The 24,072-nt window shown below is 32.5% G+C and overlaps 1 protein-coding gene across 3 annotated transcripts in view; it reads right to left on the bottom strand.

The window, feature by feature from the left end:
• fw (CUB and Sushi multiple domains furrowed) overlaps positions 1–24,072 on the bottom strand; it is a 63,207-nt gene that overhangs the window by 7,283 nt on the left and 31,852 nt on the right. The window contains exons 1-8 of one of the 3 annotated variants that reach the window (XM_088187258.1): positions 23,891–23,960; positions 2,212–2,397; positions 1,660–1,869; positions 960–1,055; positions 767–889; positions 539–702; positions 283–409; positions 68–217 (exon numbers count right to left, since the gene is read on the bottom strand). In XM_088187258.1, coding sequence (XP_088043384.1) covers positions 68–217; positions 283–409; positions 539–702; positions 767–889; positions 960–1,055; positions 1,660–1,869; positions 2,212–2,257 — 916 coding nt within the window. In that variant the 5' untranslated portion in view covers positions 2,258–2,397; positions 23,891–23,960. Of the gene's footprint in view, positions 1–67; positions 218–282; positions 410–538; positions 703–766; positions 890–959; positions 1,056–1,659; positions 1,870–2,211; positions 2,398–4,289; positions 4,458–23,890; positions 23,961–24,072 lie in introns of those variants that run through there. The other 2 variants (XM_088187257.1, XM_088187256.1) reach the window with 2 other exon arrangements.

A 24,072-nucleotide genomic window follows, 5' to 3' on the forward strand; every position in this document is an offset into this window, starting at 1 on the left:
TAAACTACGCAACGCAATATATATCGAAAGCGCTGCATCGCATGTTGGAATAAATTATTTGACTTACAATATTGGCATATCCAATGGAGATAGTCCAAGTTGCAGCCGACGTCGTTCCATAACCAAGAATGGACACCGTCGAGCATTACGCAGTTCTGTTCTCCGTTATAGTTATTCGGCTGCTCCTTTCCCCAAGCCGGCTTATTCACAATTTCACCTGTAAATGGCAATTTAAAGTAAGCATATATTCAGTATAAGACTAGTTAAGATTAAATACCGTACCATTTACCCATCTCCAAGTGCGCGATATCGCTCCAGGATCTTTCTGAGCTCCGACCCAAACTAGACTCGTCTTCATTTTTGGTCGAAGTGTCTCAAGAACTTGAAGAAGAAAACTCTTAGTTGCACCCTGAAGAAAATTATTTTGATGAATGTGGTAATGCAAAAACAATATCTATTTTGTTTATATTATTTTTTAGTAAAATACTGAAGTTCGTTTCAGTCAAGACAAATTTCATTTAGATAGCTAAGAAATAACCTGGAAACCGTTGACTAAATCTCCTCCTTGTTTGAAGCAATGTTTTCTTGCTTCTTCAAACGAACTACCTTTAGCTATATTAAACTCGTAACAATTTCTCGAAAATACTGTAATTTCTGTATTATCCGACAGGCTTCCGATAGCACAACGATCGTTTGAAAATTCTGTAAAAGTGTATATGTATCATTACAATGTATATTAATTACAAAATTAAATTATACCACAAACCTTCAGTCGTAAAGACCTCAACTTCACACAAAGACAGCGAACCTTCGACTCCGACTAACTGCAAAAATACATGTTGGCCGATCACTGTTCTTGCGCACGTGAACGTCTTTGTTATACCTTCGTCTGAAAAGTTTTTAAGCTTTAATAAGGATTTTTAACGAATAATTAGGGTTTGATTAATATGATTCATTACCAATTGTTCCTGGAAACCAAGCACAGAGTGGATTCCTTTGCAAATCTGTGCTGCTGTTGCCGACTCTGATTTCCAAATCTTGCAGTGGCTGATGACCTATAAGTATAAAAACAATATTTTTATTTTAACCCAAGTAGAATTACAACAGTATGTATATAAATGGATTACATCACTATTCTATGTATATAGAAATAAGTTTCTTTACATGTCCGTATATTTGCTCCGAAAACTACAAAATGTATTGGACATGCAAAGAACTATCTGATTAAGAACAAAGATTGCCTGCACTGAAACAGAGCCTAATATTTGAAAGCTGTACAACTAAACCGTTATTCAACATCCTACTCTTTGATCCACACAACCAGGAATGGATAAAACGTGAATCTCACCATTTGCCACTAAAGAATTCCATTATCGACAGTAATAACATATGCTTGCTGGGTGTGAGGCACACTACAATTACTTCTAAAATCCAAGTCATTCGAAGATTTCATACTCTGTTTAACCCTTGATACTCTGTTTAACCAGCAACTTGTAATTAATTATAAAGCATGTATAAGAGTTTTAGATTAATGGCAAGGGCGCTGTTTCAATCTTTACGTTACTAGGAACTAAATAATAGCATTTCTTGCATATTGACATTTAAATTTTATTATTGAAACTCTTAAGAGAGACTATTATATGATCTGAAGTCAGTTACCGCAGCATCCTCTGGTCGTAACTCGCACTACTCTCACAGGATACGGTCTCAGCAAGTCGACTTGCCACCATGGCGATGCTTCTTTCTGGGTCTCGGTACACCGTTTGCCGTCGTGTTCCGTCGTCTTCTCGCCGTCGTTTCCATTTGCGGCGCTTCCACCTCTGACAGACGTTGATTGGTTGGCAGGTTTACGGAACGCTACATTCGTTCCTGTAATGCCAAAAGTGTAAGGTTGATTAAAATCATTTTAAATCCATCGTCAATATTTTATTATAATAATATTAAGTGTTTATTTTATAAATTTTTAATGAGAAAGAGCACAACTTGCTATACCTATACCTTAAAAGGAACAAATTACGGAGCAAAAGGATCAAGGACACAATTTTTTTCTCTACTGTATTAGTTAGATCTCAGAGACTAAATCTATTTTTTTTAAAGTTGGATATGGAAAGTGAATATGCCAATATATGTTAAACTATATTTTTGAGAGGTAGAAGTTAAAGGATAACGTCATTCGATTACGTCTACAGATGTATGTACATATATACTGACCGCAAAATGGTAACTCTCCACTCCAAGTGCCCCCTGGAGAGCACATGATTGTTGCATTCGCACCAAATAGTTCGTATCCATCGTCGCACGTGTACGTGGCCGTTGTTCGAAATATTAAATCCGAGCTGGAGAACTTCACCCTGGCATTTGAGGGAATCGGTGGAGATGGACATTTTTTGTCTAGTCCTAGAAAACAAAAACAAATGTTATTAAAAATAAAATAATAAAGTAATCTTCTATTCTTATTAATAATGAAAATCCTCTACGATGCTATTTGGTGTAATGAGATCCCTTGATATGGGTTTATTACCTATATCCATTCAATGGCTACGTCACAAGTAATCGCGAACAAATGGGAGTGCGTCAAAAGAGCGCTGCATTATAAGCGCTGTAACAAAATAGTGTACGTCAAATGCACAGACAGTCATATGAGCGCTTGAAAAAAGAGAGCACGTCAAAGGAGCGCAAAAATACTTGGAGAAAATCAAGTAATGAATATTTTAGGAATTGGGTATTATATACAAAATATAAGTAAATTGTGAGAAATCTACAGAGATTACAGATTAACTCAATTCTTGCAATTAACAATTTACGTCGCAGCAAAATAATTGCGTCTCAATCATATTAAATTATATAATATTAGTAATACATATATTATTAATCAGAGTATATAACATATCAATAAATTTAAACCATTAAAACATTATAGCAAAACTCGTTTTGTTTGATAAATTTGGTATCTAATTTAAGTGAACTTAATCAATTTAAGTTTAAAAATCTTAAAGAAAAAAATAAACGTTTTAAAATATTTTCTTTTACATTTTTTGTCATTAGAATACTATAACTGCCGTAGTTTTAATCATATTTCAATATATTTTGGCGGTTCTCGATAAAGTTCATGAATAATAATTTCTACGTGCTGCGACTGGTTGAAGATCGAGTCAGACGCCTGACTCTATGGTATCAAGTTATGTAACAGAATGCTCCCCTATTTATATAATTATGTAATCAGTAGTTTCAACATCATGAAAAGGGGTAATCGCCTAGTCTTATTCTAGTATTAAGTATGAAGTGTTTGTTGCTTTCTGACCAAAACTAATACGAAAGGCGTTGATCTCACAAAACAGGAATATAATAAATAACAATATCGACATAAAATTTAGCACATCAACATAAATTTCACTTTTTAGCTAGTTTGATCCGCTATCTTATTTTAAAATAGTGGTTATTCAAATACAAAAACTATAAAAATCATAGCACCATAATCGAAATCTTGCAGAAAAAAATAAAGAAGGTAAAAATGGTTTACAATAAATACTTAATTAATATAAAATTTTTAGGCCTTTGCCGATGGAATTTTTCAGTTTTTTCTCTAAGGTATAAATTATTAATCCTTTAGTAGTGCTGCATGTAGTTGATCGTGTAAAAGCAAGATAATCTCAAATTTATCCTAGAAACTGTAAAAGATTATTCCTGATTTGTTTAACTTAATTAAAATGCATGTCGACCGATACTAACCGAATGCAATATGTGGTTGTTTTGACTTTCAACCTAGTTCCAGTCCCAGCCAGTGAGGTCCTATTCCTTTAGTGAAAGGGAAAATATCTCACCGACTGGGTTTGTCTAATTCCATTGCAAAACTTATGTGGATCCATATTACAAAGTAGTACGATTAGAACTTAATTTAACTTTTACAGACAAATTGTCTAGTGTCATTCCAGATCGCTCCAAAGTTGTGGGGAAATGTAATATTTGTTCACTATACATCATTGTGTCAACGGATTTACATATGTTTACTATATACCTACATACATATATACACACTAATTGTTATCTTTGTTTGATTAAATTAGCAATGTAATATTTAATGCCTGCAGGCGTACAAAATGAAATATCATGAATGATAAACCCGTTATTTAGACCAGTGGTTTCCAAAGTGGGGTACACGAGTCGACACTTGGAGGTATGGAGGTAATCACAGGGTGATAAACATCAAATAAGAGTAATTGACAGATGCGATGCATTCGCATACTAGTAGAAGAGTCGATAGAAATTTTGGATAAATTTGATTTTTTTACCTATGTATGCACTATTTTTTCTATCTAGGGGGTACGCGTTCAGAATAGTTTGGAGATCACTGATTTAGACAACACTAAGACCGTTCGCAAGTTTCAGATTCTTGGCTGAAACATGCATTCACACGTTAAGATAAATACTACGAAGGGTAACAGACACAGCCGGCGACTGGCAGCTCTCTTGCAGATGCAAAACGCAGCTACATTTGAACGCACAGTGTCTGCACAAATATACTGCAATATTTTTATTACTTTTTTAAATAATCTTGAGAATAACGTATTATAAGTTTTCGAATATTCATGGATTATAAACTTTTTGATTAAGAGGAAGTATTTGGTTACTCGGAGAGTCCAAGTAATAGATCCCGATTGAAGAATGCGAACTAAAGTGTCGCAGGTATAAGATTGTTAATGTAAAACGCACTCCTTATAACAAATCCGAGCATCATGAATGATTTTTCACTGACGTTTACGCGTAGAGAACCTAAAGATACTCTTAAAAGTGATTCCGAATTTAATTTGTTGTATTATAACTATTATTTTACTAGTATATTTTTTTATAAAAATATTTTTTTTTACAATATTATTATAAATCATAGGTAATTATGAACTCTACTTAAAATTCAATTAAAACATATTATTTAATAATCATTTTTATAATGTTATTTTAAATAAGAATGAGTATTTCTTAAAAACACGTATTTTTATGTAATTAAATATTTATAAAAAATATACGCACTTACATGTGCACATATACAACACAGTAGACTAGATTACTCTATAGCTTTACTGCCAAACAACCTTTCTAATAGATAATTATTATTTACAACATAATAGCATAGTATGATTATTATTTTACTATAAAAAATAACTGATGTTCAAACCCAAACCTAACCTAATGAAAGTTCAAAATACAAAATAATCAAATTCATCTCTCATGGGATGTTGAATTCTGCACTTGGATATTACAATACGTTTTAAAAATATGATAGCTATCCTTACCGATATTACTTCAGACTTCTGAGTATTGGTAAAAGTAGGAGAAAGCAAAAACAATTATCACTTCTCAGAAGGCAAAAATTTACGTCAAAAGCAATAAAATCGTGTTGTGGGTACGCTCGGCAACGAGTGTTTTGGTCTGTTTGCCATAAAGATACAATAGCCCGATTAACATGTAAAATTCCACGCAATTTATCGCTCGCAATTCACCGCCACGTTAATTGATCGCATAAGCAATTTATAGCTTACAAATGATTTTACGGTCTAGAAGCAATGAGATGTTGCTTATTCATTACTTGACTGACGTTGTGGGAAGTCTATTTTTTATTAATCAACACGTATTTTAAGCGGTTTAAATTATATGCTGTTCTAAAATGTATATGAAACTCAATTTACGCAACGCCTATTTGCTATTGAATCCCAAATCGATCAAGGAAGAACTATAATTAGATTGAGAACTTATGTTTGGGTTTGCACAGTAAGTGAATGTTTCACAACTGTTACAGTAAGCTATATTTTCAATAATATGAATATAATTTTACGAAAGTTATATGTACTTGAATGTTGGTAATCGAAACATAAAAAAAAGTAAAAACGGCAATCGCCAATTTTAATTCGCCTCTGAATCAACATTCCAGGCGTTTTTTTCTTAGTTAACATATTATATCAGCTGGCTATAAAGGTTGAAACAGTCACTGTATATTTACTTTTTTACTGTTTTTGAGATAAATTAATTTTAAACCGACATACCGCAAGCTCACTATTGGCGAAATGATGGCGAGGTAAAATTTTGCCCTTAAAAGAGTACCTTGTATCCGATACTTTCTTTTTCTTTCACATGGTAAATGTAAATGCAAAAAATCACTTTTTCATATAAGATGCACGTTGACTAAATAAATATGATCAGTAGGCATGTTATGGATTAACAACTTTATTTTCATATTATGGCTTATATGCGGATGAACATAAAAATATATTTCCACATCCGCAATCCGTGGGAATCGAACGGACACTTCAATCGCATCTAAATGTATTAAGGAATATGTTATTTAAGTAATAATACAATGGTGCATCTTGTTCGTTAAGAATAACATCCGTCGAGGGACGGTCATAAATCACATTCCTCAATGTTCGCAAAAGTCTAGCAAAAACACATGTGTCCATTTTTGCTTTTAGTCTTATACATTATATTTTTGACGTTAGCAAATGATGGGATTTTAAATTACTATTATTATTTTAAAATTTAAGATCTATAACTATATAATGAGCGTAATATATAATGCTTTATAAAATAGATAATAAAATTAAATTGGTTTTCTGCTTCGAAGTCTAAGAGGTATTTTTAATTATTAATAGATATTATTCTGTTTATTATAACGATAAAAACATTATTCTTATATGTTATGCAAGAAGTAATAATAAAAGAATTAAAAACATCCAAAATGTTCTATCAAAAACGCGATTTAAACCACTGTGCGACGCCTCGTGCCGATAAAACTTGGTGACCTTCAACATACTCTCGCATAATGCACAAACCTGTATGTAAATTTTATGGGAGAGGATTCTACAATAATATCTTTCACTGCACAGTCCTATTTGTTTGTTAGTAACTATCGTTAAATATAATTCGCAACCCTCTTAATATGTCATACTAATATACATAGTGTGTCGAATAGGACATTAGCAACATTTTTGTGAAACGCCATATTAAGTTTAAATTTAAGACAAAATTACTCTACTAATACATATAAACACGATTAAAACTAATAAATTATTAAATATTATATTATTAAAAATAATACTAAATAATTTAAATTAAAACATGTTTAAATTGTTATATTTCAGTAGAACAGTGTACCAGATTTTAAAATTAAGCACAAATTTTTTTGTAAAATACCCTAGCATTAAGAGGTTCTGTAGAGTATTTTTTTGTCGTTAAAACATCCTTACAACGGTTTGGCATTGACTATTAAATGCTTACAAGTACTGCCAAAAATGCTCAATTGTATTTAAGTCTGGGCTGAACGATTGCCACTCCAAAATAAACCCGCATTTTTCCGCCTCATCTGATTTTAAATCGCAGATGACTGAAATTTATTATTTGAGTTGATTTTTTATGCAATAAGCAAGCCACTGATAAAATAATTGTATTGATGTAACTCTGTGTTGCGCGAAAATCACGCGGTAAAAAATGACCCGTCAATTAAGTGTTAAGTTAATTTTTTTCAGATTTCAGTCTAGTATTGTCAAGTGGCATAAACTCTTAATATTTAATAGTTACATATATTTTATTTAATTAGAATATCGCATTTTTTCAAATAAGGGCGAGTGAAAAATGTAAACATTTTTTCATTAAAATAAATAAAACTTCATCAATAACTGAAAAAAATAACAGAGATGATATTCCACGGCCTTCCAGGATTCCTAACTTGGCTCCTCCTGACATTTTTTCTCTGGGATTACTTAAAGAATCAGGTTTACAGCAACAAACCAGCTACGATAGTAATACAATTGAAAGATAATATTCGAGAACAAATGTTTCTATCGCTAGAGAATTTTTACAAATAAGACGTCCAGATTTGAACAATGTTTGTAACACGATGGTGCACACCTGGATAGTGCTATTTTTAAGATATGGTTTTCCTGAATGTTTACTTTAATATGAATTAATATAAAATCGAATGTATTAAAAAAAAATAACTACGACTACTGACTGGCCAGTAGTAGCATTTGCCTCTCCCGCTGGAAAAAGATGAAATGACGTACCTGATTCTAAACTTCCTTTAAAAAATAAACTAAACAATATACCAGATGTGGTCTGAGCCTTTTATTAACGCGCAATCTAATAAAGCAAAAATTCAAAATTAAAAGATTCCCATTCAAGTGGACCACCAGTTGGCGACCGCTGCATTACATGTTGCGAAACCTAAATTGGATTATGATTTTTAATACTTCAGCGATATTTTTCATTCATATATATGCGATTCATCACGCCAGAAGTATCTATTTCACTCACAAAAATGCATTACAGGTGAAGAATACTGAGGAATCGGTGATAGTTCTTTCTTGTATGCGGTGTCTTTTTAAAATTAGACTATAGTATACAAAATTAATATCTCATGGAATGGTGGAATCTTTGCATTCTCTTCCTGTGTCAGTTTTTTCTTTACAATTTTGTCATAATGGCATTAAGGTTGAATCCTCAGTGTAAACAAGCAACCCACGAACAAAACCTACACCGAATATAATAAAACGAATCATCGCTCGCCCACGCTGCTTGAAACCTTGAACTTGAAGCTAATGAACTTTGATTATATTCGAAATAAAGAACCGCGCATAATCGACTATGTCCCATGAGAAAAACGACTCCATTGCCAATTCTACGCCTATTTAAAAAAAACGGACAACGAAATTACTACCAGACAGATTAAAAAAAAACTGTTTCTAAACTTCTCAGGTAAAACGACGTGAAAGAACTTTAGAATTTAATATTGTAAAAAGAAAATATTTTACGTCGTATTCTATTTGTTTATAAATAAATTGCTTTAGAAGAAAATATTTTTAATTTTCATTGTCATTGTCCCGATTAAAAGCCCTTGACCGCGGATGACAACTATAGATGTCATCAAGAAAATCGCCAGTAAGCATTGGTCACCTAAAAGTGTCATGAACCTTTGAGCTTTATAATGTTTTTTTTTGTATAATTTAAGGTTGAAAAAACTTTAATTTACTGAAATAATATTTAAATAAATTATGGCATAGGTGCTAACCCACATATTAGCAAAATGCGAAATAACGTTCAAAAATACCAGCGGCGTGCAAAGGGTTAAGGAGTCATGTGGCGACAGCAATAGGCGAGTCGAAGTATCACTCGATTATTGAATTTCGGGTGATTATCTGTAGGAGAAAGGTCAGAAGAATATGGGGATGATTTTCAAAAATTTTCAATCCTAATCAATTTTGCAACAATAAATAGCTAAGTATGAGGTTTCGCACTATCATGAAGCAATATCGCTCCAAGTCTGTTTACCAACATCGGATGTTTTATCGGTAATTTTCTACGCATGGTTCAATTGCCCTACAATATGATTATGCTGTAATAGTCACGCCTGGTTTAAGAACCGATCGATGAATAACTCCCACAAAATACCAGTATATTTTTTTCGCGTGCTTGCTGTCTATTGTTTTGGTCTCTTCTGGTTATCGTAGATAAGCATATGTCTGAAAGTGTTTCTCAATATTTTTCAGGAAGAGCAAATGGATGTTTTATACGGAACTCATGTTCATCAAGGTAAGAAATCTGACTAACCGGCGCCTCATAGTTCTCCGACTAACAGTACCTTCGCCAAAATCCAAATTGATATTTTTCGTAGCCTGCGACAACTTTGTGTTTTGAACGAAAATATTTTGTCGGTACAATATCCTACTAACTAATTTAGGGATACGTCTATATTGTTTTTGAGTAGTTACCTAACCCATTGACTGAAAATAATAATAAAAATTATAATTCAATTTAGTTTGAGTAAAAAAATCGAATTCGTAAATTAGTTTGTCGGTTATAAACAATTTAAAAATGTCTAAAAGGGTGTAATAATACAGCGAAAAAATGTCTCCAGGCGATTGTGGAGGTGATTCGTATATTCCGGAACGGAAGTTATCCACTTTATGGGCCATGAATAAAAAACTGTGCTAAAATTTGTTTTCAACATTTAGAAAAAAGCACAAGGGCTCATGTATTTTTATCAATTCGATTAATGCAAAAATACATTATATTTTATTGAAATATTTTAGAATATAAATAAATGTGGATATAAATCCTTGGATTGATCCTGGAAAAGCTCTTAATTTAAAAAAAAAAAAAACAAGAAAATATTTGAGTTATAATTAATAAAAAAAAATCGATTGCAACATAGTAGTGACAGAAAGCGTTTACTACGACGAATAAAACTATGAACTCGTCAAATTGTTGATTATGAGTTTTAGCAGTATTGCAGACTAAAGGGGGAACAACAAAATTATATAATATTAAACGGTTTACGGTTTATTAGTGGTTATATATGATTTTAAAATAATTTTTGACTACATGATTTCAAGACTAAATTTCATATTTTTAATTATGAATTTTTATTTTGTTTTCAATTATTTGTTTGAATGGAAGTTATCTATTTTATCAGGGGTGAATTAAAAAACTGATTTTTTTTTATTATTGGTCAAAATTGGTCAAAATTCTCCTATTGGTCAAAATTCGGTTTAGATATGTTTCATTCGATTCTAACTTGTCGTAAGTCGTATTATTTAAAAAAATATTGCTTTTGAGGGGAATTTTAAAAATGGCCAGAAAAATCATTACTAATACTATGAATCTTAATGTAATGGAAATATTAAAAAAAACGACTTCTGTCCCACCTTGGACCTTGAATGGTCCGTTTGACTGTCACCCTCTCGGCATGCAAAGAGATCAAAACATTTATTTCAAAACAAAGAGATTTTACACATTTTTTTATATACAGAAATTTATTTAATTCTTGTTTCTACTTCAGACTTGTCGACACGCCATACTAATTTCGACTTTATAGTCAATTTATATAGCCATTAAGAGCACCGACGTATGACCGCTATCTCTGTACTATTTTACATAGTTGTATAATAATTTTGAAGCGTTCCACAAATATATGATTCCTATTGCATAGATTTGATAACAATAATCCTTATATTAAGAAAGTGTTTTTTACTCTGATTGTAGCGACCACACACAGATGACCACGTTTGAGAGGGTCATTGTCTCAAATCCGTTAATGACAGTCAGAGAGTAAGACAGTCGGAGGGTGAGACAGTCACCTAGTCAGAGTCACCAGCAGCCACCCGAAGAGACCAGCAGTACAATAAAACGTCTTACTATATTAATATTGAGTCTCATTGACCACGAGGTCAATCACCCCTAAACGATTTATGTAGGATGTGCAACTAAATTTATCTAGAAATATTTAGATTTTTAAATTTAAAAAATAATTTGCTCTTTTATCTTAGCTGTATGATATTTATGATATTGTTACTGAAATAATAATAGTTAGTTTTACAGAATATAAGTTTCATCAGCCAAAAATGTTATTGCCACCATCCTTTCTATTGTTGAATAAACTTTTATATTCCGAAACAAGAACCTAACCTTTAGTATTCGAAAGTCCCTATTACACCTTGCGAAACCCAAATAGTGTTACAAACGCAAGAGATGATGTTTGGCAATATACATATGAAAGAGTGAGACATGACAAATCGATTATTCAACTTGATTTAAATTTCTATTTTGAACATTAGCCCTGTTTGTTCCGAAGTAAGTTGGTGCTCATTTTTGAAACGCAACAAACGCGAGAGGTCGTCGGAGATTTTTTGTAGCTACATTATGCGCTGTGCACGTGTCTAATTATGATGGTATCGGCGGTGAAAGCCGCCAGATGACAAACGAACATCATCACGAAAACGCGTCTAGGGGATTGTTCTTCTACTTCCCAGATTAGCCATCTCTTCGAGTAATTCGTTTCTAGATTGTGAGGGAATTTCTTTGATGTGTCGGCGCAACGATTGCCAGCAATTGTCAACAATTGACGCATGACTGCATCTGTCGGTGATTTCCACATGGAAAGTTGTAATTTGATTAAACCGATCAAAAAACCGTCGCTCTTTTGAACTAATTCTGCGGATCGTCTCGGAATGTCTAAGCTTTTCATATTTATATATTTAACGAAGGCTCAATTACGACTTATTCGTCAAATCATCTCGTTTAGTTTCAAATAACGATTACAAACAGTAAAATTTGGTCAACGATAAAAAAAACTTTAAAATTCTAGTACATCAATTGTTAAAGAATTATTTAAAAATCGTGTATAAACGCTAATTACGTCAAATATTAATATTTGGCGTAATTACAATAATTAAAATCTAATTATTGAAATTTAAATCGTATTTATTTATCGAAAAATCGTATTAGTGCCAGAACACCCGCACTATGGCTGTCGTCATCTATCTCCTTTTAATTGTAATATTTATTATTTTTTGGGTATTGAAATAATACATATATTATGTTTTGCCCGTTGTTAAGTATTGGGGTAGCCGGTAAGGTCGCGATGCTCTTAATTTCATTTAAATAAATAAATCATACGTAGGCTTGCCACAGGCCAACAGTATAAGGACGAGTTTTAAGCTCGACTTGGGCCAAAACATCTCTTGGCCATAACATCACTTGTAATGGGCATGCCCCAGATAAACCAGAACAGTATATGTATATATATATAAATATTTTATCAATTTAATTATGTACAAGGATTTATTTCCACATTATTCATTATATTCTGAAATATTTTAATAAGTATTAATTTTATTTGATTCAATTTGCAAAAAAACGTTAATTACTATTTTTACCCCAAGACATGATACAGTAAAATATATGAAATTGAAATCCAAATTTAAGTTTACCCATTTTTCTATTGAAGGGATAAAAAAAAACAGTTTTATAATCGACCGCCGATTAGATATGTAAAAGTATACTGATTGGAAATACCCCATGTAATTTAAAATATATAACTTTAAAATATGTGATTTTTGTAAATTCCATATATTCGCATCAAGGGTAAAACCCACAATAAACATTTATATTTAGTGATTGGAATTTATTGGCTTGAGACGAAATTTTTTATAATATCAAGTAGCTGATAAGTAAAAATATAAATTATGTTTTCTTGAGTAAATTGAAACTAGGAATATTTATTTTTCATTTCTATGAGACCGGCAAAAATAAATTTGATGATAACATACTTCGATATGACGCTATAATTTTTTCCCAGGCTCAATTGTAACTGAAGTAAAATGCGTCTTAAAGATAACCGACCGTCTAAAAAAATGAAAACTGTTTTTCTATGCAGATAGCGAAATTTACGATTCTACCGTTGCTAGTGTGAAGGATCTTATTATTGAAACTCGCGAGTAATTTCCGTAACCATGGATAATCATCCGTAATAATAATTGTATGTAAAGGATGGAACCACACAAAAGCCCTCGTTACGCCTAGAAAAAAAGGGCTTCACATAAATAGCACGCAATTATTTTCTGATGCACTGAAAGAATATTTCTTTGTTGCGAAACGGGCATGAAAAACGAAGACAAAACGCACTGTAAAGCAACAACCACCTCGGAAGGATATGCGTATACTTATTTCGATGGTTGAAGAAACGAGTGCAACAATTGGCTGGATTCGTCGGCGAGACTGGTTTCCATTGAGGAGAGGGCAAAGCAGAGAGTAACCAATATCCACTAGGACTAGACTGTCGCTGCCACAACTACAAGACCTCTGAGGACCATCCACTGGACATCATCCCTCCGCCAGCTTCTCCACGACCACTCGGAAAATAACGATACTCACCCACCATAGTATGTCGCAATATATGTAATACAAGCAAATAAATTATTACCAATTTCCAACGGCTTCATTTTGGCTGCGAAGTCACACCCCTTAGGGTTTGAAAACCTGGTGGACCCCGACTTCAACACCTTTTACACGAACATTCGAACGTAATGATTCACTAGAACAGAATATCAAAAATTCTAATATCATCTAAACCAGTGGTGCTCACACCAAAGCGACTCGAACTAGTACACGAACAGGTGATAGAGCATGGTCTATGAACTGCGTAAAAACATTAGTACTGTATAAATAATATCTTTCTAATTGAAAAATAATAGGAAAACGATTAGCGCCTAGCTTGTGCGAACAGGAAGACAGTGCTTCGTATCGATAACAATGATACCGGCAGCGATCCGAAACCTTTTCTCTTCGAACGAACCGTGACACTTCCTACCAGTCGCTTTACAATTACACTATATTATGTCCAACTTACGGCGATCGTTGAGAAAACAACGGTTACGCCCAGTTATGCGACTGCGAGTCGACCCATTTCACTTCGCGTACGAGACTTAGAGGTAAAGTGGACAAAACGACGACAGATGTTTCGGAAGCTCTGAACCGAAGCCGATGAAAAATACGCGTCTGGTTGAAAACTTGCGATCTGGCTAAATTAAGTCGAGTCAAACTTTGAACTTCGGAAGTAAAAAAGGCAAATGCGTCATTTGGGCCAACGACCTCACTCGAGATACGCATTTACATAATAGGCGCAAATTATGCTCAAATAACGGACTTGCAAATTCGATATCTTGTCCACAAATTAGCCTGTTAATGAGGATAGCACACACGAGATGCCACAGCCGGCAAAATAGCATTTAAATCACACCTTTGTACTACAAGATGTAAAACTTAACTTTTCTATGGTAGTCTAATCAAAAGAATTTTGTGAAAACATATAGTATTTTCAATTCAATGTTTTTTAGTACCTATTCACTAAATGATTCAGCTATAAGCCAGACGTCCATGAACGCTGTGTTTATTAAGGCTTCGAAGAGAGTCTGAGACTCTTCTTAGCTATGTTTTAGGTAGTGTTCGAGGTCTTCTAATTAAACTATTGTTATATATTATAACTCTATCAACGAGTACAACCCCTCATACGAGTTTTGATCCAGCAAGTCTATTTTAGACTAAGACGACGGACACCCCTTTTCTTACATATAATTAGCATACTTATATAAATAGGGGAATGTCCTTTGCTCGTTAGCATTCCTGCTAATTACTTCAAACCATGCGGTCAGTCGTCTGACTCCCTAAATACCGATTTTCATCGAGTACCCGCAAATATATAACACTATCGATAACTCTAGCTTCCAGATTTATCCATAAACTCATTGAGACGACATAACAAGGATGAAAATTGATATTATCAGTGTCATGGCTAGGGTTTGCAATACCGGTAATACCGATATTGAGACAAAAATCGACCTTTGATACTACCAGTAATACCGAAAAAATCTATTTTTTTTCTAATCCGTACATTTTTTTTATAAAAACGTTATCTCCTTTATCATATTGCTTGAAAGCAGAAGCGAAGAATAAAATTCTGCTTATTTTAAGGAGCAAAGTTGTGATATCAGCGTAGAATATCAAAGTAGAATAATATAATGCTGTAAGTTAAAATCATATAATTTTACAAGCACCTGCCAGATTAATTATATTTACGTGTAAAAGTATTCCGATCTGATTTCACTGAAATTACATATTTTAAAAAATATTTTTAAGATAGATTCGAGACTGTTTTTTTTAGAATTATTTTATATATTTTTAAGATAGATTTTTTCAAGGGGGGGGGGCAAAAGTTCGCCAGTCAGTAGTCGCTTATATAATATTTCAACTTCAATTTAATTAAATGACATGGATTTTTCTGGGCAAATTTAAGTGGGGAGGAGGGGGGAATGACACCTAATTCTTGCGGTCTTCTCTAAATAATTAATAATAAACAATATTTTTTTTATTAAATTCGTCATAGCTCACAGTGATGCAATCCAAAGTTCGCACGCTAAAATCTCAAATAAATTAAATGTGTATAAAATTTACATATTTTTTATTAGAAAAAAATGTTTGAGAATCGCATTGGATGTTGTTGTGAAAATTTGCATATGCAAAATTTGATTAGAATTATTGAGCACAATGAATCGAAGATATTACGTACAATATATTTGAGAGTTGCATTGAGTTATAAAATGTCAGAAACATAATTTAAGTATTTTAGAAATTTGTCGGTCATCGCTGGTTGCTTATTGCGTAACCGAAACGTGGTACTCAAATTTTTTTATGGAGTTTGTATTATGGCCATACCTATACATAAAATAAAAATAATATAAAGGTTGAAGAAATGAGACCAATTAGCATGTTGCCTTGTATGGAAAAGGTGATGGAAGAAGTAGTAATTCAACAATTAAAGGATTTTATTATTTCCAAAAAATTATGTGTGAGCAACAATCGGGATTCAGAGAAGAAACATTCCACTGAGACTGCATAGTGGATAAATGATATTATTAATATCCTTAAATAAAACATACTGCAGAAAAAGTTTAATAATTTATATTTCCTTTATATTATTTATTCATTGTAGGCTTACGCATTTTAAAAATATAACTAAAAAAACTGTTGCGTTTGACTCCCCTGGCGCTCGCAAAATCAAGGACATGTTTCGCGCACGTGTCACAATAAGAACATAAGGCACGTGCTCTTGTTTACAAACTAAATACAAAATCATTTAATGCATAAAAATAGGGAAAAACATTTGATTTGCTGATTTCATTAAATTCAGAACCTAACCTCAAACGTAGTATTCCTATAACGAAGTCCCAATAAAGTTAAATATAATCATATTGTAGGGAAATTGAAACCATGCATAGAAAATTAACCATAAGACGTCTGATGTTAGGAAACATATTTGGAGCGATATTGCTGCATGATAATGCGAGACCTACTTCCTAACTACTATGTTTAACCAATTATTCTGTTGTTTATGCATTGTCAAGTGACATCTTTGGAACCTCCAGTGTTTTACAATACGATATACAATCAGTTGAACACAAGGAGTTGATTTTGCACTGTAAAATAAGATCGATTGCTTTATTAAAAGATTTGATAATATGAGTTATGTAGAAGCTCATATAGAATCAATAAAGAAACAGATTCAGGGTGACTTAATAACGTAGAAATATAGAATATGTATTTTTTTTCTGTATAGCTATAACTTATAGCTATAGTTTTATGACCGCCCATTGAATAGAAAAAAGGGGCCCGCGACCTTTCGATCGATCGATCTTCGGCAGTGGGTCAAAGTTTGAGAAGCTCCGCGAGGCAGCGGTCATCGGCGAGAGATTAGCGGTACTGCTGCTGTGCGACACGATTATGCATTGCGACAGCGTCGACTCGAGTACCGTTACTTTTTTGTGTTCAAAGGCTAGTCGCTTCATGATCTCTCGTCTCATCCGACACACATAGTGTCACGATTTGTAGCGACACACTGACACGCGCACAAAAGTTTTACACTCCGACGAATTGCCCAACCGAAGGTTTTCAAGGCGATACAAAAGAGAGACCTACAAGTATATAAAAAAAAAAATACCTCTGAATGATTTTCGTCAAGTTTTATGATGTCACTCTTTCGACCATTCCAAGTTTCAATATAAAAAGCAACAAGTGCAAGCTGTTGATCTATAAAAAAGCATTAAGCAGAGCGGAGCGGGGATAACCTTGCACGAGCTACCGTGTGACTAAGGATTGCGATACCGGTAATACCGGCATTGGGGCAAAAATTGACCTTCGATACTACCGGTATTACAAAATGAAATACCGGTAGTACCGAAAATATTTTTTATTTTTTTTAAATCGATATTTTTGTACGATACAAAAATGAATACATTTAGTTTATATCATGCAAGTTCCCTGGCAGTTCCCAATAATTATGTTATGTAATAGAAAAATGACTTTTGATATTTGTACATTTTTATCTCCATTCAGACGTAATTTTACTAACCGTGGGTGTTAAATATTAGCAATAAGTAAGTCTCAATAATTATATTATAAAAAACGTATCTACCAAATTTTCATAAAATGGATATTTAAAAAAAAAAAAATTTTCATTGGAAAATAATGCAGTGTTATTTTTTCGGCTAATAAATTGTGGGGGATTGAACTCATATATTTGCTTTTAATATATGCAATGCGCTTGTCAATTTTTAGCAACATATGACGCGTAGTTTGTTCGACAGACAAGTTTCAACAACGCATTTTGTCACGCTTGGCGATATATTTATTTTGTAAATGAACGAAAGACGAATTCACATTAATTTATACGTTCAGAATATAATAAAGTACAGTAAAGTACTTCAAACGTTTGAGAATGCTTTTGATAAAGATGCTATGTTAAAAGGAAATATTTATAAATAGTAGAAATGTTACTAAGAGAGCTACGAAAACGGCAAAAAAAGCAAGAGCGGCCTAACTTGCCCCCCCCCTCTTGAATTTGGCTAAAAAATCCATCTCATTTAATGAAATACTATGAATATTTATATTTAAAAAAAAACCCTCCCCCCGCCTTAAAAATTGAAATTAAGTCCCTGATTAATCTAGAAAAAACAGTCTCGAATCTATTAAAAAAAAATTTTTAAAATGTCATTTCAGTGAAATCATATCGCAATACATTTTCACTAGTAGATATATATTTTTTTAGTGAAAATATAATTTAACCGATAGGCGCTAGTTAAATTATAAGCTGTTCTAAAATGTCTATATGAAACTACGAAACGTCCATATGTTGTTCAAACCCAAACCTAACCTAATGAAAGTTCTAGTACAGCTCATCTCTCAGAGAATAATAAGCGGAAGGAGAAGTACATACAGACGTCGCATCTCGCATATACTCCATAATCCGTCTGCATTTGGATATTACACCAAGTTTTAAAAATATGATATCAATCCTTACTACGGATTTCTGATATGTTAGCATTGGTCAAAATATATTCAAACCGAATTTTGGTCAATAGGAAGGCGCAAAAACAATTATCGCTTCCCAGAAGTCAAAAATTCACGTCTAAAGCAATAAAATCGTGGCGGCGCCGTCGCAGTGGGAACGCTCGGTAACGAGCGTTCCCACTGCGACGGCGCCGCCACGGTTTTATTGCTTTTGACGTGAATTTTTGACTTCTGGGAAGCGATAATTGTTTTTTGCGCCTTTCTATTGGGCAAAATTCGGTTTATATGTTCCTCATTTAATTTGGAACATTATTATAATCTTTTTTAACGATTTTTCAGCTTTTGATGAATTCTGAACATAGAATTTGGTCAGAAAATCTCATTTAATGAAATACTATGCACCTTATTGTAATGCAAATATTAAAAAAAAAAACACTGACTATTTAACTTTTCCCTCCCCCCCCTGAAAAATCAGAAATTATGCCACTGTCAAACAAAAAATATGAAAAAATGAACACATAATGCTTATATAAATCACCGAATTACTATAATGGAAATAGAAAAACATGAAACTAATTGCAGCTAATTTTCTTCCAAAATTGTATCGTAAAGAAATTAAAGAGCAATTGTTGAATTAAGTCGATTTAATTATTACAGGTGTATGTTAGCACCATTAAAACACATGTACAGTCATTTTAATAGAGGCGTCATTAAGAGCCAAGACAAAAAAAAGCACGTCAAGTCGATCGAATAACAAAGATAGCTCACTATTTTCTTTGGTAATAATAAAAAAAATGTAGATAATAAACATATTAATTTTGGACCACGATAACGCTGAATTGTTGGCCAAAAACGACAGCACCGAGAAATTGAAATATTTTTTTTAATTGATTTTTTTATTGAAATTTAATTGATGTTAATTCAAGAAATGTAATAATATTAATCTTATTAAATTAAAAAATATTATATATAATATAATACATAAAATATTTAAAATGCGTGTTATTTATTTAGTTTACATATTTATTTATTTTATTATAATATTATTTTAACATATAAGTTTAATTAAGTTAAGAAAAACTGTCCAGACGTTATGAACATAGGAGCTGCTGTGAAACAGATTTTGACTGCAAAAGATTAACGTATGTTCTCTGTTTTTGTATAAAATCATAAACAAATAAAGCAATTCGTTTTATAGGCTTTTAGCGAGTCTTTGTGACAAAGTTTATCACAACGATCACGTGTGGCCCCTATATTATTTTAGCAGCTTTCGATTTTTTAGTTCTAGATATTTTTATAAAATATAGTGTCGATACTATTCACATATTAGCATTGTAGCATTTGCATATAATTTCACAGGATAGTCGATTCGCAATTGAAGTTGTCTTTGGTGCAAAACCAGTTGTGCTTCCGGCTCTGTGACATTCGCTCTAGAGCGCTCCAAGGTTCTGGACTTTCAGAAAATCAATCATAAATAAATATATGAAACTCGCCTTGAGTCGTTATAAATAAATTATAAGTAGTTCTATTGTGATCTTTGGGAATTGAACGAATATTATGGGATTATTTCACTGACCATGACCGACTTTGGTCGATTTACAGAACGAATATTTGTATGTAGTATAAATATTTCTGAAACTGTAGTTCAATAAATATATACAATCAGTAGATCGAGTGCCTTCGCTAGAATCTGGAATTTTATGGTTAATGTTATTTTGTAGTTGATTCGATATAATATGACCTAATTTTTGAATTTAGTCTTAATATTTTAATGCGGCATTTTTTTCCGCGTCGCGATGACATAAGATGGCGTAACCTATAAATAGTCGTGCGTCAATTTTGTCCAATTTAGGCTATTCTGTTGTCATTCTCGAGTCGGTTTATTAAATTTGTTCGCGGCGCCTGATTGTCATTAGTCAAGAATTACATCGACGAAACATTGTCACGTACAGTTTCGGGGAAAGCTGGCGTTTTTTGTAGTTTGTGGGTCAGTTGACCCATAAGAAATCGCGGGTCAAATAAGGACAAGAAAACATTCGATGGCCAAGTAATAGAGTGACACAATTATATTATTACGACCGACACGAACTATATTAAATTTACTGTTGCTGTAATGTTATGAATTTAACACTTTATATGCGGGAGACGAGAATATTCGTTTTGAATAGGGAATTAATTTATACAAATTTGTTAATTTTTTAGTATATTTTTTCTGTTGCTATTTATTTATTATTATTTTATATAGTATTTATATTTTCATTGTTTTGATTTATTTTACTACTTTTTTATTTAAGTATATTTTAATAATTTATTTTACATATGATTCGGCTTTTGTTAAAAAAAATTGTCAATTCAGAAGCTCTCAATATTTTTTATAAAATTAATATAAAATATTTTTAGTTATGTTCATTTATTATTATTTACATTAAATCAAATTTAAAAAATCAGAAATCATTAGTATCATATATCAGTGTTTTTAAAACATAGTGTAATATCCAAGTGCTGACAAACTATGGAGCAATATGCGAGATGCTTTCATTAAACTAAATTTGGATTTGAACAGCAAATTGACATTTTGTTCATGTTTCATAGCCATTTTAGAGCAGCATATAATTTAACTACGCCTATCGGTTAACTTATATTTTCACTAATAAAAATATATATCTACTGATGAAAATGTATTTGGACTTCACTGAAAAATTCATCGCATGTAAATAAATATGAATGATACATACATATGTAAATGTATATATTGCTAAATAAAAAAACATTTGCCAAATAAATTATATTTTCACTGGTAAATATATACATATGTATATCGATCGGTGAAAACGTATTCCGAATTATATAAATAGGGGAATCTCTTTTGTTCGTTAGTATTTCGTCAAATAATTTCAAACCATACGGTCAGTCATCTGACCGATAAATACAGATTTTCATCGAGTAACCGCGAATTTATAACAATAGATTAGAGACTTTTTTTATATTTTCTTCGAGGGATAGCCCAAAAATTTCTAGTTTAGAATCAGTGACGTCAGATTCAGATTTTTGCAGGGGGGGGGGCAATAGTTGCCAATCACCGGTCGTTTTTGAATATTTTGATATAATTAAGATTCATAGTATTTCATTAAATGTCATGCATTTTTCATGCAAAATTCAAGGGGGGGGGGGGCAATAGTCGCCAATCACTGATCGTTTTTGAATATTTAGATGTAATTAAGATTCATAGTATTTCATTAAATGTCATGAATTTTTCATGCAAAATTCAAGGGGGGGGGCAATTGTCGCCAATCACTGATCGTTTTTGAATATTTCGATTTAATTAAGATTCATAGTATTTCATTAAATGTCATGAATTTTTCATGCAAAATTTAAGGGGGGGGGCAAATATGATTAGGAGAAGAAAAGATAAAGGATCTAAATTTTCACCATCAAAAAGGCTAATATAGACATTTGATATTTAATTATTGTTATTATAATATTGTTTTGGATTGAGGCGGGCGACGGAATACGAACAGGTCCGGCGTTTAGTTTAACCTTTCGGATGCGAAAATATCACGCAAAGGTTGGACGGTGTGTCTTCCCACGCAACGGGTCAGAATAGCTGAAAAAAGTCAGACGACAGCTTATGACGTCATTCCGTCCCGATTGCCTTATTTAACCTTTTGCACGTCAAGTTGCTAAATTCGATTTATTAACTATATTTTTTCATCCATTTTGCAACTGCGTGTTGGAAGCGAAGTTATTGTATTCAAATCTGTGTGAGAAAATTCCACGAGCACTAAAGCGCTATCCGCCCTCCGTTTATTATTCTTCTTTATCGACTAAAATCAAAAGCGCTTGCGCAAAATTGCAACTGCCAGTGCGTATTTCATATTTAGGCTTAAGTTCTGTGTAATATCTTCAGTGACGTAAGGCGAAATTTTTTTTGCCACTTTTATTTTTTTTCAATTATCATGACTAGGGTTTGCAATAACAGTGTAATGGAAAAAATCTGTACTACCCGTATTACAAAATGAAATTCCGTTAGTACCGGAAAAAAATATTTACTTTTTCAAATCCGTATATTTCATTTGTTGAAAACGATATCTCACTGTCTTAAATTTTTAATGCGAATTTTTTCATCGAGAAAATTATAATTACTTTTTACACATTGAGAACTACTGCGAAAATCCATTATCGAATGTAGATAAAATCGTTTCTTAAAACAAATTATTATTTCTTTGAGTGAACTATAAAGAATCGCATAAAATGTTACTCAACAGATCTTCAGTTGCGATGACGTAAGCGCTCAAAATCATAACACTTATAATCCAGGGACTCTCAACGCATTATAAATAGTTAAAATTTCGGCGTTTTCGGAAACTGCGGTTCAGTGGGTCAAAACGGAAGCGACCTCAATGCCGCCGACAACAAAAACGTCGAACGAGAAGACGATGAGAACAATCGCAGTGTCGCTTTGTAGAAGAGTTTTGCGATTATGGAGAAAGCCGTGAGAACGGAGCTCAATTAGTGTAAAATTGAGCGCAAACACGCGATAATGCACAGTTTTACTACACTATGCGAATGCTAGTTTCTAAAAATCTCATATTTTCCGATGAAGCGGTTCAAATGTGATGTTTAAAAATCATAAGGTCGAACATCGGAACGCGGGAGACGAGAATCTTCATTTTGCGACGCTTATCGGTTAAAAGCGGGAGACGAGGAAGAAACTATTTATGTATAACGATGTTGGCATTACGTTCTACGCCTATTAGTTCATTATACATATTTACTATTTAGAGCAAGAAGCTATTTTAACTGAAGCAAAATCGAAAACACGCACTTGGTTATAACATAATATAATTCATCCCTATCTTTGCATCGAAAACCAACAAAGACATCCGGAAGGATCATATTTAAATTATTTATAATACGCGATTAAAATCAGATTGTTTTATGTTGACGAAATTAAGACCGATTCGGAATCAGACTATTTATTAAATGAAGAAAAAAATGATTTGTTTATCATTTTTTTTATTTGCTGTAATTTTAATTAGTAATCACGTGTTATTAATAAAAGAATACTCGCTTCTCGGAAGTTCTGGATTTACGGTAAAAACGCGATATATAAAACCTGGAAGGTTTGGATTGTGTTCTTTCAAATGAAACAATAATAATTTACATTTGAATTACTAACTCTGTGCTTATTCAATAAATAACATATTTAAACACAAAAACGTACCTTTGAATCATCGTATGATTGTATTGAACTGCAGCGTATGAAAAGTCTATATCTATGATTGTTCTTTACCTGAAAACAAAGAAAAGTAAAGTTAAATCAAAATGGATATTTTTTATAAATTACACTTGTACCAAGATTTACATGGTTAAGATTTTTTAAATACTCCAAATGAAACATATTTA

Source organism: Plectrocnemia conspersa, unplaced genomic scaffold (assembly GCF_051122295.1).
Source record: "Plectrocnemia conspersa isolate PC_06_02 unplaced genomic scaffold, ASM5112229v1 ptg000005l, whole genome shotgun sequence".
NCBI classification, from domain to species: domain Eukaryota; kingdom Metazoa; phylum Arthropoda; class Insecta; order Trichoptera; family Polycentropodidae; genus Plectrocnemia; species Plectrocnemia conspersa.